This window comes from Misgurnus anguillicaudatus, chromosome 25 (genome assembly GCF_027580225.2).
Source record: "Misgurnus anguillicaudatus chromosome 25, ASM2758022v2, whole genome shotgun sequence".
Taxonomy (NCBI): domain Eukaryota; kingdom Metazoa; phylum Chordata; class Actinopteri; order Cypriniformes; family Cobitidae; genus Misgurnus; species Misgurnus anguillicaudatus.
The window spans coordinates 28,575,457-28,592,810 of NC_073361.2; the positions used below are offsets into that span (position 1 = coordinate 28,575,457).

Sequence of the window (17,354 nt, forward strand, 5' to 3'; positions counted from 1 at the left end):
ACCAGATTACCTCTTTATGTACTTTAAGGGGCGGTTTCCCGGACCCGGTTTAGATTAATCCAGGACTAGGACATTTCAGTCATTTTTACAAGCAAACCTTACAAAAAACCCATTAAAGGTGTGCATCTTGAGACAAAGCCACAGCAAAGTGTTTTTGGCATTCAAACATGCATTTTAATCTGGGACCTTGTCTGGGAAACCGCCCCTAAGACCGTTATATGTACAGTATTTATTTGTGCTGGTATGACATTGTTATAGCAGGAGGGCAAATGAATGAACAAGATCTGGATGATGGCAAACTATAAAATATTGTGGTATTAAAGGGTTAATCCATACAGTGTGAACAAAGTAATGCTTTAATGCTCTGTTATCTTAATGTTTATTTAACAGTCTGAGGTTCGACTGTGCCAGGTGCTATATATATATTTAATTTGTTTCAATTATTTATCTGTTTTTGTTTAGTTTTTTTGGATTTGGACTATGTCTGATTGAAATAACACTATCTGAAAATAAAACCATATCAAAAAATGTCGTCGTTTTGGTCATTAGTGTATATAGCATGCATGTAACTAACTCAGCAACTAAATCATCAACAACAACAAACAGACAAAGTAGACACAGACAACAAGTTAAGAGATGGTTAAATATATTGTTTATTATACTGGATAATTTACATGTAACTCTGGTTTAAAATAGTGATACCTGTACTAGAAATCCCACTTTAATTGATATAAAACGATACAATACAGTGTAGCTGAATGCAAATAAAAGACGTTTATGGAAGATTGAGGTTTTCTTCTACAAGCCTTTAACCGTAATGCAATGCAATGTAGTGTAGTGTAGTGAAGCAAAGCTACAATCGATCCAAGACAGATCTGGACACTTAGATCACACATATTTGAACGTCATCGCATTAGATTACAAAATATCAAAGTGACGCATGTAAACAAACAATGCTGGAGATTTAAGATATTTGCACACTGATTGTGCAAAAAAACAATTGTATGCATTTTTCGTATTTGTCATTTTAAAAATGTGCGCACACAGAGTTTGACACACATTATAATTAATTTGTTTTTCGAAAAAATAAATCGCGAAACAATACAAATGCAGTATGGTGGCTCCTCTTAAAATGTTTGTTACGGTGTGAAAAATGCAAAAACAAAAATTTAACACAATCTGATTTTGACTAATGTTTCAGGGGCAGTGTGTACATTTAATTGAGACAACGTGAGGTTGTATTTATTTTTTAACGTGCGAAAATAATCGGACGGGAATTTGACTCATTGTGCTAACCTAATTACAACTACATTTCATTCTTGTAGTTGCTTTTAACCAAATGGCGTCAAATAAAATTTTTGAGGAAGTGTTAACTACGTAGTTAACTATGAACATGATCCACTAGCATTACCCTACAGCTAGTTTTAGGGGCGGTTCACCATTCGCGTCTAATCTGCGCGGAAAACACGATGGTCTGTTGGTTCTTGTCACATGACCTGCGGTGCGCTTGCGGCATTCTAGAAAGTTGAAATGTTTTTAACTCGATGCGGTGCGGACGCGCGTGTTGCAAGCACGTCGCTTTCATTATAAGCGTGCATACTGCGTGCCTACATTTGAAATAATGAACTTGAGCGCACAAAAGACGCGATATGTGAATTGCCCCTTATGAACAATACAAATGGAGTATGGTGGCTCCTCTTAAAATGTTTTCTACGGTGTGAAAAATGCGAAAACAATTTGAACACGATCTGAATTTGACTAATGTTTCAGGAGCAGTGTGTACATTTGTTTGACACAACGTGAGGTTTTATTAATTTTTTAACGTGCGAAAATAATCGGATGGGAATTTTGGACTCACTGTGCTAACCTAATTACAACTACATTTCATTCTTGTAGTTGCTTTTTACCAAATGGCGTCAAATTCAATATTTGAGGAAGTGTTAACTGTTAACTACGTACATGATCCACTAGCATTACCCTACAGCTAGTTTTAGGGGCGGTTCACGTTTCGCGTCTAAATCCGCGCGGAAAACACGACCGTCTGTTGGTTCTTGTCACATGACCTGCGGTGCGCTTGCGGCATTCTAGAAAGTTGAAATGTTTTTAACTCGATGCGGTGCGAACGTGTCTGGAAAAAACGAGCACATCGAACCGCGTGCGTGTTGCGAGCATGTCGCTTTCATTATAAGCGTGCATACTGCGTGCCTACATTTCAAATAACGAACTTGAGCGCGCAAAAGACGCGATATGTGAATTGCCCCTTATGAAGCCACAAAACGTCTTTTTGTGAAATATTTTGCTTGAAAAATGTGCTTGTGCTAACTTTCTTTAAAATAGATGCCACTTTGATATTTTATCATCTAATGCAACAGTAACACTTTACAATAAGGTTGTATTTGAAAAGTTAGGTTCCAAAACGTGATAAATCAGGTTAGTATTAAAAAGTAAATTCTTCATTTTACACAAAATCCGATATCCGCTGTGTTATTCTGTCAATAACACCAAATTTTTCCAAACCTCGACAAACACCAGTCCGCCTTCTCTGCAAAATGCAATAAATCCACTTAACCAATCACAGCGCACCATTCAAAAAAAGTTGTAAACAACAATGGCGGCACTTTGAATACACACGGAATCCTAGTTTTCCACATCTACTTTGTACTTTGTGATCAACAAACAAACAAAAACAAAATCCATAAAAAAACATTAAGTTCATGTTAGCTGATGCATTTACAAATGTTAACAAATACAACCTTATTGTAAAGTTTTACCACCATAACATTCATTCATATATTGTGACATAGTGAATGTTTTACATATGTTTTGAGGCCACTGCGTGTTGTGCGGTCAGCAGGTTCATGCGAGACAGGGAAGACACCTTTATCACCCTAACTTACAGGCGCATCCGTACATAAAATGAAAATGAAACAAGTAATGCTCACGTTATGTATCGACCTTTCTGAAATTTCCAAAAATCTGCTTTACACCGAATTGTAAAGCACCACCTAAAATAAAAACACATCTGGCAGAATGAGCAGCTCAAGCTATGCTAATATGAGTATGCGATTTCTTAAGAGCAGAGTTGATTTAATTTTCACATCAACGTGTTGTTGTTTACAGTCTTTGCCACTTGAAATAATGAATTAGCTCTCATTAAACCCCAGCAACTACTTAACAGATTCATTCATTGCATTCTATGCATGTATATGAGTTTGGATAATTTTAGCTTTGGATCTGACAGTGAAGCTTTAATTTGAACATTACACTTATAAAACAGATGATCTGTATATCTAAATATTATTTAACAACGTTTCAACCTGACACCGTCTAGTGGATGTTGAAACACTAAGAAAAGCAAATTGCTGGTAACTTAGGTTGTATCGAAAGCGTTTTGTTCCTTTGTTTACCTGACAGCTAATAATTAAGGTAATATATGGTTTTCGTTAACACATTATGCATATTATTGCACTTACTGTATATACACAAAATATGAACAAAGACAAACAATCTAAATGATTACACGTTGTCTATTACAATCAAGGGGCTAAATTCAGTCAAACCGCAGCAATTTCTCAGTTAAAGCTCTGATAGTTATTGTACAAAAAAGTGCCAAAGTAATTTTGCACCTTGGCCGAATTAAACTGAACTGAATCGAACAATTGTGCACAATATTAAAATGCTTTCTTTTTTTGAGATTTAAGGCGGCTTGATGAAATTAGGCCCACAGTGTTCATACAGTATTCAATTACATCACAAAATCACCGTTATCTTATGGCAATTCGCACCAGTTTTATGAGGCGGCTCATTCGTACGATCACACTTGTACATTTTTGTACGATTTGCTTTTGCCCCTGTGGTGTTGGGCTTAGGGGCAGAGTTTCGTTATTGTTTTTTATGCTATTCGTACGTTTTGGTACGATTCGCGTCGTACGGAAACGTACGAACGATTCGCGTCGTACGGAAACGTACGAACGATTCGCGTCGTACGGAAACGTACGAACGATTCGCGTCGTACGGAAACGTACGAACGATTCGCGTCGTACGGAAACGTACGAACGATTCGCGTCGTACGGAAACGTACGAACGATTCGCGTCGTACGGAAGCGTCCGAACGATTCGCGTCGTACGGAAGCGTCCGAACGATTCGCGTCGTACGGAAGCGTCCGAACGATTCGCGTCGTACGGAAGCGTCCGAACGATTCGCGTCGTACGGAAGCGTCCGAACGATTCGCGTCGTACGGAAGCGTCCGAACGATTCGCGTCGTACGGAAGCGTCCGAACGATTCACGTCGTATGGAAGCCTACAAACGATTCACGTCGTACGGAAGCGTACGAACGATTCACGTCGTACGGAAGCGTACGAACGATTCACGTCGTACGGAAGCGTACGAAGATTCACGTCGTACGGAAACGTACGAACGACTCGCGTCGTACGGAAACGCACGATTCACGTCGTACGAATTCGCCAACTCATAAAATACGTACGAATTCTCAACGTACGATTCACGTCGTACGAATTCACCAACTCGTAAAATACGTACAAATTCTCATGAGATCAGGCTGCACAAAATACCTTTCTGCATGACATAACAGCATTTGTACGTTTTATAATTGTTTGAAAGAAAATTGTATGATTTTTACCAGGATAATCACATTTCGAACAAACAGTGGCTGTAATGTTAATAAAACCTGAGTTTTGTTTTGGAAGTGTTACCTATTTGTACTTGTGTTACTATGATGATTTGTTATAACATTTTCTATTCAGGAGTTGATAGATTTTTTACCATTAACATGTACATTTTCGTGGACTTACACTTGGTTTGGAGTCTATCAGATATTTCACAGTTTTCCGTCGAATCCCAAACGGGTCGCGTCTGTTGCGTCATCAACAAGCGAATTCCTCGAAGTTGCCTATAGCCGGGTGACTAGGTAGGACGTTCGGCGCGAATCCAAGACTGTCCGAGTGACTCCGGAGTGTGTCACATGTGCTCTGGAAAAGAGGGAATGGAAATTTTGGGGGTGGGACGGAAACAAGGAGGTCAGATGAGGGTCGAAGATGAATTCATGATGATTACAGGCAATGAAACAAAAAGAGGAGAGATGGGGAAATGTGTGCATAGATAGCAAACAAAACAGCAACAGATGATGCAATAATGAAGAATTTCAAATTAAATATAAAGTAGGAAGATTTTACAGACAAAGTTATGAATGTAGGGGTGGGAAGGAAAAATTATTAGTCTTCATTTTTGGATTTTTGCAGTTCTGTGAATAGACTTTACAAATCATAGATAACAAAAACTAAATTTAGTGATAGAAGTCTTAATCATAAGAATTGAATGACATCTTTCTCTGTGGTTGTGTCATCATCAGCCGGGTTTTGGCTGGAAGGGAAACCTCAAACTTGCGAGATGCTGGGTTTAGGGTTAGTTTTGGGGGTAGGATTAGGATAAAAACAGTGCTTATCCAGTGAGATTTATGTGTTTGGTGTATCCCTTCTAGACACAACCATAGACCCGTGATGACATCACAAAGAGATGCATCTAGTGATGTGACGTCATTGACCACTGGTTTTATAACAACAAAACAATGGAAGCACATTTAGCTTTTTAGAGTCAATACAAATTAGACAAACCCCATAGAATTAAAAATATTTTGTTAAAAGTGATTACATTTTTTTTAAGTCGTGTATGTATTTAAAAAATGTTGTGGGTTCAAAACAAGTTAAGTTCTTTGTGACATGCTGTCGATTACCAGAGAAGTTGTTTATAGGTAATTACTACTATTCTATAAATATATTCACAATGACACAACAACACCCATACCCCATAATAATAACAGCTATAGTTACATTTATAATATTTTTCATCACTACTTATTATTATATTTTTAAGTGATGGATTTGCTTTTTCAATGTGTACGAGAGGCTGCGCTGCATCGTGAACAAGCAACGGCTGAAGGGCGTTGTTAGGCCCGACGCGAACCCCTGCAACCCCTTCAGCCGTTACTTATTCACGATACAGCACTTGCCTCGAGTACCTTATTGCTTTTATAAAACGGTTACCACACAATATTAAAGTAAAAAAAAATTAGTGCAACTTTCGTGAAGTTAAATCAATAAAAGCATTCCTTCCACTAGAAAAAATAGTCCCTGACTGCGAACAACAACATGAAAGCTCAAATAAAAACAACAAACTGTTCTCAGACTTTGTCTCATTATATGTTTATGTGTTGCTAAGGGTGTTGCTAAGGGTGCAGTGATATTAAATAGAACTGTTGGGTAAAGCGGTCATAGCAGTGTTTTATTGTGAATAAAGCACACCTGTTGACCAATCAGAATCAAGGATTGGAACTAGCCGTTTTATAAAATACATTATACACTGTATTAATTACTCTGTTGTATATTTTCATGAGTGTATTTTTAAAGATATGTATAATGTTATAATATCATTATATTATAATTATGAATTATTAGTAATGCAGATGTAGTTCTTTGTCCAATAACTGAATTGTTTTATATTGTTGTTAATAGCCATGTTGTTACTTATAACACTGTTATTAACCTCTATAAATTCATTATTGATGACTTTAGGTAACGTGAAAGCATACGATACAGTTTTCCTAATGCAAATGCTAAGAAATCATGAAGATGTTATTCATTAACTCATTCCATTTTTTGGAAAGTTGCCCGCCAGCATTTTTGGTGATTTTCACAAAGGTTTCACAAAATGCCTTCCAGTAAAATATATAAACTGGATATATTAAATGAAAGAACAGACCCCTCTGCTTTCAAACAAACAAAAACAAGGGAAACCGTTTCATATCATCTATATCTTTTCTCTGCTTATAAACTCTTAAATATGGGAATTTTTCTTTTTGCAAAAAATGAAATTGCATTTTTGTGAATTAATTTTGTTAGAGATCAGATTCAGAATGATTATCAAAACGTACATGGAGTGTAAAATTAATAAATAATATCTTGCTTCAGTTTTTTTTTATAAATTGGGTGCACATAAAAAATAACACAAAAACTTATCAGGAACACATTTTTCATGCAAATGTTTTCTTTAAATTGACGAGATAACTCGTCAATGGCTGGGAAAGAGTTAAAAAAGTATGTTATTGAGTTTTACAAGTATTTAAATTGCTACTGTTTGTATTAATAGAATTTCTGTATTTTTATTTTCATTACTTTATTATAGCCATTATTGTTCTGTAGTTAAATTTACAAATAAACATTTAAAATGGATAATGAATAGCATCCTCATGATTTTCTAACATTTGTATCATATGCTTTCACTCTACCCAAAGCCATCAACAATGCACCCATAGAGATCAATAACCGTATCACAAGCAACTCACAACATGGCTATTAACAACTATACAAAACAATTCTAAAACAAGAACAACATCTGCATAATAAGTCGTAACTACATTATAACAATGCAGGCTTCGTCTTTAACAACACTCATGAAAGTATACGACGAGCAATTAATATTTATAATTCACTATACACTGATTTATAAGCAGGCATTGAAAAAGCAAATGCATCACTTATAAGGAATAATAAAAATATAATAAATGTAACTATAACTGTTCTTATAATGTGGTGTTGTGTCTTTATAAATATATTTATAGAATAGTATTACTTACCTATAAAAAATGATAAATGAGGCTATAATTCATACTGAAGATGGGCTTCATAGAAAGTGTTACCGAAATTTCAACTCATCCATTAATTAGTAAAACCATGCAAACATTTTAACAGTAATGAACTTACAATGGAAGTCTATAGGGTACAGTATTATTTATAAATGGACCTGCGTTTGTTGTTCTGGCTGGATAATAAATTAAATTCCTCTGTTGGATTTGTGAAGAGCTCCTTTATGGCATACTTGCACCTTTTTGTCTGTGTTGTAATCCACAGCATATCAGGGAGTTTATAAAACTTGTATTGAATCCAAAATGCTATTTTAAGCAAAATACATTTTGTTTTATCATTTATTCTCTAAAAAAGTATAAAATCACAGTAGCTTTAATTTTTTTGGCAAGACATCCAGGCTCATTTTTCATAAGAAGCTTGCAGACAGACTTATAAAACACAATCATAAGGGAGAACTCATTATACTTTCTGAAATAAACCTGCCGGATCATTCAGTGAAAAGCTTCGCTCTCCCCCTCCTTTTTGTTTTTCCTTTGCGGTTTATGGCAAAAATATTTAAATTAGTTTCTGTATTTCACTCTAATATTTTGTGACTACAGATAAATTTCCATAAATTTGATGTTAAAACTGAACACAATGAGCAGCGTGAGTTTCTTGTGTTCAGCAAGCAATAAAACAATGAAACTTTCTTTACAGAACATTCATCCTTTTTTCAATCTGACAAATGAATGTTCAGCTTTATTTATCTAAAGACTGACCTTTCACTTAGACAAACCTTCAATAACACTGAATGATGACGTCTTATGGGTGACATCTGAGATAAAATGTGTTAAATTAAGTTTAGCAATGTATATGACAAACTCAATCACACTTTTAAAAATAAAGGTGCTTAAACGGTTCTTCACAGCGATGCCACAGAAGAACCATTTTTGGTTCCACGAAGAACCATTCAGTCAAAGAACCAGTTCTTTCTTACATTTTTAGAATCTGAAGACCCCCTTTTTTACTAAAAATATCCTTTTGTGAAACAAAAAGGTTCCTCGGGTGTTAAAGGTTCTTTATAGAACCATTCAGACAAAAATGGTTCTATGGCATCGTGAAGTACATTTATTTTTAAGAGTGCACATGTAGGCCCTATCTACTAAATTTAGATCTTTAATTATCAAAAACAAACTTACAAGCACTTTCAGTCTCCTGAACTTTAAAAGAAATAAATAAATAATAATAAAAAAAATATTAATAGTCTTCTTATAAAACCTATATAAATACATTGCAGAAATTGTACGAAGTGGCGGCCGGTGCCTTCTCTTCAGAGGTGCGCATATTCAAAATGTGTTTGAAATGTCATGTGTGTGGCTCATCATGTCAAAATACATGTTCTGTGTGTCATGTCAACCATATGCATCATGTGTCCTGTCAAAATACGTGTCTGCTGCAAACGCGTCAAAAAGGTTTATGATAAAAGAGACGCTCACGTTCATAAAATACTCGCAAGACACTCACTTAAAGGTGCCATAGAATAAAAAACTGTAGGCATAGATTATTAATAAGAGCTCTGTATATGGTGGTGACATATCATGAGCCTTAAACGCGTTTGTTTCCTCATTTTTATGTAAACCTCGTGCCACACAAGATCAACATAATACTGACTGTGATGTCACAGTTGAGATGTACGCCCCAGCATTAAATTACACAAATTCATTACAAAGTTGTTAAAATGTTTACTAATGTGAGCTACTGACATGAGCCTCAGAGCAGAGCAAAGCAATCAGAGCAGAGCTCAACATTAGTATTCATGACCTTTCCAAATACAGCAAAAATAGACTATTTCATTCAAAAATCCTAGGGTTGTAAATATACATGTAAAAATGTTTCTGGATAATTTTGCACTTAATAAAATTACATACCTTCTATATAAATATCAAAAAACTATTTTACATAATATTGTATGCATTCTTTGGCACCTTTAACACTAAACTCTGATTACACATGAGTTTAAGAGAGTATCTGGCAATTGTGAGCGTCTCTTTTATCATAAACCCCCCCGACGCATCTGCAGCAGGCACGCACCTTGACATGACGCGTGATGCACATAGGTCTACATGACACGCCGAACACACACCTCGACATGACGAGCCACACACATGAAGGGGTATACAAGCTGTGACAAGTTTCGAAACGTGCCCCCCCCCCCGAAAAAGAAGTCTCCGGCAGCCACTGCGTAGTTAACGTAAAAAATGCTGGGTTAATTTCAACCCAGCATTGGGTCAAAATGACAAACACAGCCCGTTGGATTGTAATTTAAACCCAAAATGCTGGGCTGTTTTTAACCATTGTTGGGTCAAATATAAACATTTTCTGGGTTAATTTAACCCAACAGCTGGGTTCGTCCAATTTTCACCAAATGCTGGGTTGAAAATAGCCCAGCATTTTTTAGAGTGAATTCTTAGTTGCCATTGTAATTCTGATATTTATAGAACAAAAAAAATTGTCCTGAAGTGAAATCTAGGCCTAAGAAATCCATGCTAAATGTCCCAAAATTTCCCATAAGGCATGTTAACTTATACACTGCAGTCTGTGAATCCAATACTTTAAAAATGCTGGGTCATTTTCAACCCAGCGTTGGGTCGAAAAAGAGACAAACCCAACCCATTGGGTTTTAATTTAACCTATGCTGGGTTGTTTTAACCCAAAATGCTGGTTTGTATTAACCAATTATTGGGTCAAATATAAACCTTTTCTGGGTTCATTTAACCCAACGGCTGGGTTCGTCCCATTTTGACCCAATGCTGGGTTGAAAATAGCCCAGCACTTCTAGAGTGTATGGTTATTTGCCATAGTAATTTTGATTTGAACATTTATAGGACTAAAAAAAATTGTCCTGAAGTGAAATCTAGGCCTAAGAAATCCATGCCAAATGGCCCAAAATTTCCCATAAGGCATCTTAACTTATACACTGCAGTCTGTCAATCAAACGCTTTAAAAATGCTGGGTCATTTTCAACCCAGCGTTGGGTCAAAAAGAGACAAACCCAACCCACTGGGTTTTAATTTAACATACGCTGGGTTGTATTAACCAATTATTGGGTCAAATATAAACCTTTTCTGGTTTCATTTAACCCAACGGCTGGGTTCGTCCCATTTTGACCAAATGCTGGGTTGAAATAGCCCAGCATTTTTTAGAGTGTATGGTTATTTGCCATGGTAATTTAGATTTTAACATTTATAGGACAAAAAAAATTGTCCTGAAGTGAAATCTAGGCCTAAGAAATCCCTGCCAAATGGCCCAAAATTTCCCATAAGGCATGTTAACTTATACACTGCAGTCTGTGAATCCAATGCTTTAAAAATGCTGGGTTATTTTCAACCCAGCGTTGGGTCAAAGAGAAACAAACCCAACCCATTGGGTTTAAATTTAACATACGCTGGGATAATTTAACCAAACGGCTGGGTTTGTCCCTTTTTGACCCAATAACGCTCTGTATAATGTCTGTATAGCTTATTTGACTTTAAAATCAAATGCATATAAAACAGATTTGCATACAAAATCACTTAGGGGAATAAAGAGACAAAACCATGAGCTGTTTGGGAAAACAGAAAAGAAGTAGCGGAGAAGAATAAAAGCAAGCGAGAGTTAATTCATAGAGACAGGTTTCATTTTACCTGAACTTGTGTAAAACATCATCTCCATCTTGCAAGCTACAAGGTTTTGAAAAAGGTATCTTAGAATGCAAATGACATGGGTTCCCTTTCATTCGCTATACTTTTAATGGGGTGAATGTTTTTGGGAATGATTTTAAAAGGACACAATGAAATGTTTCGGCAATATTATTAATGGTATTGCTACCTGGGGGCATGGTTAGGCGTGACACCAGGGCTGGTGGAAATCTCGGGGAAATCCTGGAATAAACATGATGGAAAGAGATGAAGATGACCAATCCCAAGCCGAGGTCAATTCAGTTCCAACATACTAGGCAAGACTGACTGACTGACAAGCGGCGGGGTGTTTTACCTGTGCACGCTCGTATGATTTGAAACTGAACTGACCTTACGCTTGACCAGACTTATGACAAAATCATACAGGGTTGAAGAAGCATGAAAAAAAAAAGAAAACATGCACGTTTTCTAAAACCTACATTGAAAATATATACGGTTTTATCTTATTCGTGCTATTTTTTTACTGGATGTGACTAAGAACTAAAAACAGCACATCTGAATGACAAAACAAAAAATACACAGCACATCCCATATGTACATTAAAGTGTACACTACACACAAAAATGCACAAAAGTTGTCACAGGGGTGGAGCCTTTTCCAAAAGAACATCTAAAGAGAGTACATATTACTACCTCAGGAGGAAAGCATTGGGACCAAATGCATACATTTTTAAAGGTGCAGTGTGTACATTTTAGGAAGATCTCTTGACAGAAATGCAATAATATATACATAACTGTATAATAAGTGGTGTATAAAGACCTTAGATAAATGAACTGTTATGCTTTTATTACATTAGAACGAGCCGTTTTTATACACTGTGGGTCCCCTTACATGGAAGTCGCCATTTTGTGCCGCCATGTTTCTACAGTAGCCCTAAACGGACAAACTGCTATAGTGTGTGTTTTTCTCACTGTTGTCTTGGGTGACGTCCGTAGCATCTATGCGTTTCGAAAGGGAGGGACTGAGCCATGGTTGCAATTTGCAGTCTTACCACTAGATGCCGCTAAAATCTACACATAGCACCTTTAAAGGCTACTGTCCCAGTTATTTTCTGAGAGCGTATCTTGCATACTTTCTTGTCTGAAGGTCACGCAAAGCCAAGAGTCCTGAATATCAAATCAACAAAACAGATCAAACCATCAAACCACACGGCTCTAAGATAAATCGCAACATTCTTTGTTGGAAATTCAGCTAGTAAACTCTATTCAATTGAAAAGGCTATATAATCACTTAACACCCGCAGAGATCTCTGTCAGCCTTTCTTGAACATTTCCTATGTTTGTGAAAAAAAGAAATAATTTCATTCGACTCAAACCTTTTGTAATCAAATAAAGTTCTGCTGGTGAAGAGCAATGTTCATGTGAATGTTGGAAAGTTTAGAGAGGAAGATGAAAAATTGTTTGGTCTATGCTCATGATATGGTACAATAATGGTGAATGAGACTGATTTTAATGTTTCGTCATATTTCACACATGTTCATACTACACTGTCAGAAAGAAAAGGTACAGAAGCTGTCACTGGGGGGGTACCCTTTAATAAATAAAGGTCCTAATATGTACCAATGTTAGGTACTAATATGCACCATTCAAGTACAAAGGTGTAACAAGGATACTGCCTGAGGCCATGTTTACATTAGAGCATTTGCGTTTTAAAACGGAATTTTAAAATGAAAACGATCCTCGTTTATACTGGCATTTTAAAAAGAATCTTCATCCACACTATACACCACCATAAACGCATGAAACATGACCAATCACGTAACTGGGCATGCGCATAAAAGTGTAAAATAACTTATTACTCTAATAATAGCTTACCTTTGCACGTTTACGCAGCCTAGGGGGTGTGCGATATTAACAAAAATTCATACATGGGTCCTTTGCTGGCAACTATAACAGACACTATTTTTGAACCTATAAAAATGTGTTTGGGAAAGTCTTATACTGTTCTATTTCCCCCCTACAACATATTAATATGATTAATAGGTTAATTTTGATTAAAAGGTCTTTATTATTTAAAAAGAAAGCATTCAAGTGAACAGTACTAAACAGTAGCAAACTTGAAGCAAAAATAAATTTCAGCAAATGCAAACTTCAATCAAACAAAGTAAGAAGTGAAGTATTGCTTTAGACTACCAGAAATGCTTATTGCATTAATTTTTAAAAGTGTGCGAGGTCCGTGCACGTCCTCCTCTAGCAACGCACAAATAGCTAAAAGCCAAGCGCCTAAACGAGCATTATAATAATGATGTTGAGTTTATTGTTTTTATTAATTTATATTCACAAAACTTATCAACAAAACATCGATTTAAATTAAGAGACAAATTAACTGAAACGAAATTCATTTTAAAGTAGCAAACAAAACTTACATTAAACTGGAAAATAATGTCTGACCCATTACAATTCTCCCTTCATATTGGCCTTTGCAATGCCTATATGGCATTTAAAATGACAGTCTATCTTTCGTAAGCTAACTAAATTTAAACAAAACATAAACACTTATACTGTTCTAGCTCCCCCTACAACATATTAATATGATTAATAGGTTAATTTTAATTTTATAACTAAACAGAAAGGTCTTTATGATTTAAAAAGAAAGCATTCAAGTGAACAATAAACAGTAGCGAACTTGAAGCAAAAATAAATTTACGCAAATGCAAACTTCAATCAAACATAGTAAGAAGTGAAGTATTGCTTTAGCCTACCAGAAATGCTTATTGCATTAATTTGTAAAAGTGTGCGAGGTCCGTGCACGTCCTCCGCTAGCAACACACAAATAGCTAAAAGCCAAGCGCCTAAACGAGCATTATATTAATGATGTTGAGTTTATTGTTTTTATTAATTTATATTCACAAAACTTATCAACAAAACATCGATTAAAATTAAGAGACAAATTAACTGAAACGAAATTCATTTTAAAGAAGCAAACAAAACTTACATTAAACTGGAAAATAATGTCTGACCCATTACAATTCTCCCTTCATATTGGCCTTTGCAACGCCTATATGGCGCTTAAATTACAGTCTATCTTTCGTAAGCTAACTAAATTTAAACAAAACATAAACACATTAAACCCAACAATACTCAAACATTAATATAAAACAGACATTATCTAAAAGGATACATGTTAAAACAATCCGATATAGCGTTTATAATAGCTGGTTGGTAGATGTTTACTATTTTTGGAAAAACCTCCGTTGCAAACCAATATTTACATGAATAAAATAATTTTAAAGCATAAACGCATTAATGTAAACATAGCCTTAGTGACAGCTTCTGTACCTCTCTGAGGGCCCGTTTACACCTGGTATTATTAAGATGTGTTTCAGTCAATCCGATCCAACATGTTCTCACTGAAAGTCATGTTAAACTGTACGTTCACACCGCCACAGACTTGAGCTTCCAAAGTTACCGAAGTCATTCATTTACAACGAAAGCTGGCTTCTCTTTGCTGCAAGTAGCGTCAAACCCATCGGCAACACGTTTTTGCCATTTTGAGTGACGAGCGTCCATCAGAAAGTTAAAAAGAAGCTCAATGCCAGCAACCAATCGGAATAATAGCCTAGACGTTCTTCGCTGGCTGATTCCGGAGAAACATACGATGTAAACTTTCGTTCCTATCAAAACATTAGTTTAGAGAAACTTCAAAATGGCAGTGCTGTGATTGGATAGTGCAGATTATGGGGTGGTATTATTATAATAAGAGCTCCTTATGACATCATAAGGAGAGCCAAATTTCAACGACTTATTTTTTCATGTGCTTGTAGAGAATGGTTTACCAAAACTAAGTTACTGGGTTGCTCTTTTTCACATTTTCTAGGTTGATAGAAGCACTGGGGACCCAATCATAGCACTTAAACATGGAAAAAGTCAGATTTTCATGCCATGGCCCCTTTAAACTAATATTGTTAGTTATTTACGCGATACACAATAGCATACTGAATATACCTGTAAGGTTGAATAGGCTAAATTAACCGAACAAGTCTCAACATTTTGCATCACTGAATCCATTGAATTACATAAATATAGGAGCAGCATATAGCGGACTCTCACGGCTGTAGACGTTAATGTTGTCTCTTGGTTCATATATGTCAAAATTAATTCATGCTGACTTCGGGGGCGTGCACGCCAAAGCTTTTACGCCCAAGGTCGGCGCATGTTTTCAATGGATTCCAATGGAAACTCAGCATTTTTCAAATAAGCAAGCAACTAGCGTTTTTTTCCACTCTGAAAACCGGGGCTCTGCGGTTTTTCCACGCTCGGCGCTGAACGTCGAGAGATTCAACTTTGGGTGAAAAGCTCCGCTCGTCATGGTCAGTTCTCACACGGACGTCCAATCACGGGGGGGTGGGACAAGTATTACAATAAATCAACAGCTGCCAATCGGTGTCCAATTTCAGCCGCGTTTAAAAGTTTTGGTGTGCACAACCCCTTACAAGTTGCGCCTGACTATAAGTCGCAGGACCAACCAAACTATGAAGAAAAAGTGTGACTTATAGTCCGGAAAATACGGTAAGTGGGTGTTGGCCTTATCAGGATTCCTACTATGGTTTTACATGGAAATAGGCAGTCAAATCGTGCCAACAAAAACCATGTCAGAGTTTTATAATCAGGGCTTTTCACACTAATCCTAACCCTGAACCTGAAGGGATTAAGCAGTTCTGTCATCATTTTCTCATCCTTATGCTGTTCCAAATCTGTATCAATTAATTTTTCTGATGAACACCAAAGAAGATATTTTAATAAATGATGGTAAGGACACAGCTGATTGTAACAATTGACTTCATAGTAGAAAAAACAAATACGATGGAATTAAATGGGATCAACTGTGTGCTTACCATCATTTATCAAAATATCTTCTTTTGTGTTCATCAGAAAAAAGAAATTCATACAGATTTACAACAACATGAGGATGAGAAAATGATGACAGAATTAAACGATTCCTTTAAAAGGTTTTAAGGCCTTGAGTTAGCATTGTTTCACATCTGTAATTTTAAAGGAGGGTAGGCTACAACCTAACATGATTAGTGTAATTTATACTGTGTGATACAATGTGATGTTACACAGCGAGTTGTTTAACAACTACAGAATCATAACCTAAATCCGCGCATATTCATGAGTTGTGCTCAGTTCCCAAAACTTTCATGTATTTAGTCTAGGGAAATGGTTTAAAAGTAAATAAACACCAACAGAAAACTCATTACTATACCTGTGAATACGTTATTGTTCTTGCTGTATGATTCAAAACACCGAGTGGATTTCCACAGATGGACCAGCTGGTATTAAAACAGCCTGCACGCTTGTCACATTTTGGATTCGCTCAATAAATTACAGTCATAAATATGTAAATAAGTGCATTAACCCGGGGTTCACAGATGTACAGTGTTAAATCTCCAAACATGATGGGATTAATTGCTAAAGCAGGATGAAGGGTGTGAGACATGAAACGCTAGGTTTATCCTGAATGACCCCGAGTAAACAACTTCAAGTGTGAAAAGCCCATTTATGTGCTGGTTACACAATAAAACCTCATGAATGACTCAAACATCAATTTGTGTTTACGTAATCTATGGTTGATAAAAGGTTTGTCACAAGCGAAGGGTGATAAACATGCTTAACGTTTATAAAAGTTTCCACATCTACACTTTTTGTAATTTCCCTCATTCAAACAGAGACATGTCTAATTTCCCACAATTCCCTCTCCCAAGACATAAAGCAGATAAAAAGCATGCAGCAGTAATAAAGCGTTTAAAATAAATGAACAAAACCCTTAAATAACAAAACTAGAGCTCATTATTAACTATTTGCACATGCAGGGCACCAGAGAAAACACAATTACCAGATTATCACTCGCGCTCCGATGCGGCCGTCTCTTACGCAGAAAATAACCCAGGACTTTGTCCTTAAAAACCTGGAAAAATGATGTGACATCCTTAGAAATATATACCGAGTCAGAAACAGCTGCGATGCTATTTCAGAAGA

At 36.2% G+C, this 17,354-nt stretch overlaps 1 protein-coding gene across 6 annotated transcripts in view; it reads right to left on the reverse strand.

The window, feature by feature from the left end:
- Positions 1–4,587: 4,587 nt before the first annotated feature.
- asic1c (acid-sensing (proton-gated) ion channel 1c) overlaps positions 4,588–17,354 on the reverse strand; it is a 127,341-nt gene continuing 114,574 nt past the window's right edge. For 3 of the 6 annotated variants that reach the window (XM_055182769.2, XM_055182771.2, XM_055182766.2), the window contains exons 9-12: positions 17,212–17,283; positions 11,507–11,559; positions 11,323–11,358; positions 4,588–4,990 (exon numbers count right to left, since the gene is read on the reverse strand). In XM_055182769.2, the coding sequence (XP_055038744.1) occupies positions 4,912–4,990; positions 11,323–11,358; positions 11,507–11,559; positions 17,212–17,283 (240 nt within the window). In that variant the 3' untranslated portion in view covers positions 4,588–4,911. The remainder of the gene's footprint in view (positions 4,991–11,322; positions 11,359–11,506; positions 11,560–17,211; positions 17,284–17,354) is intronic. The other 3 variants (XM_055182767.2, XM_055182768.2, XM_055182770.2) reach the window with 3 other exon arrangements.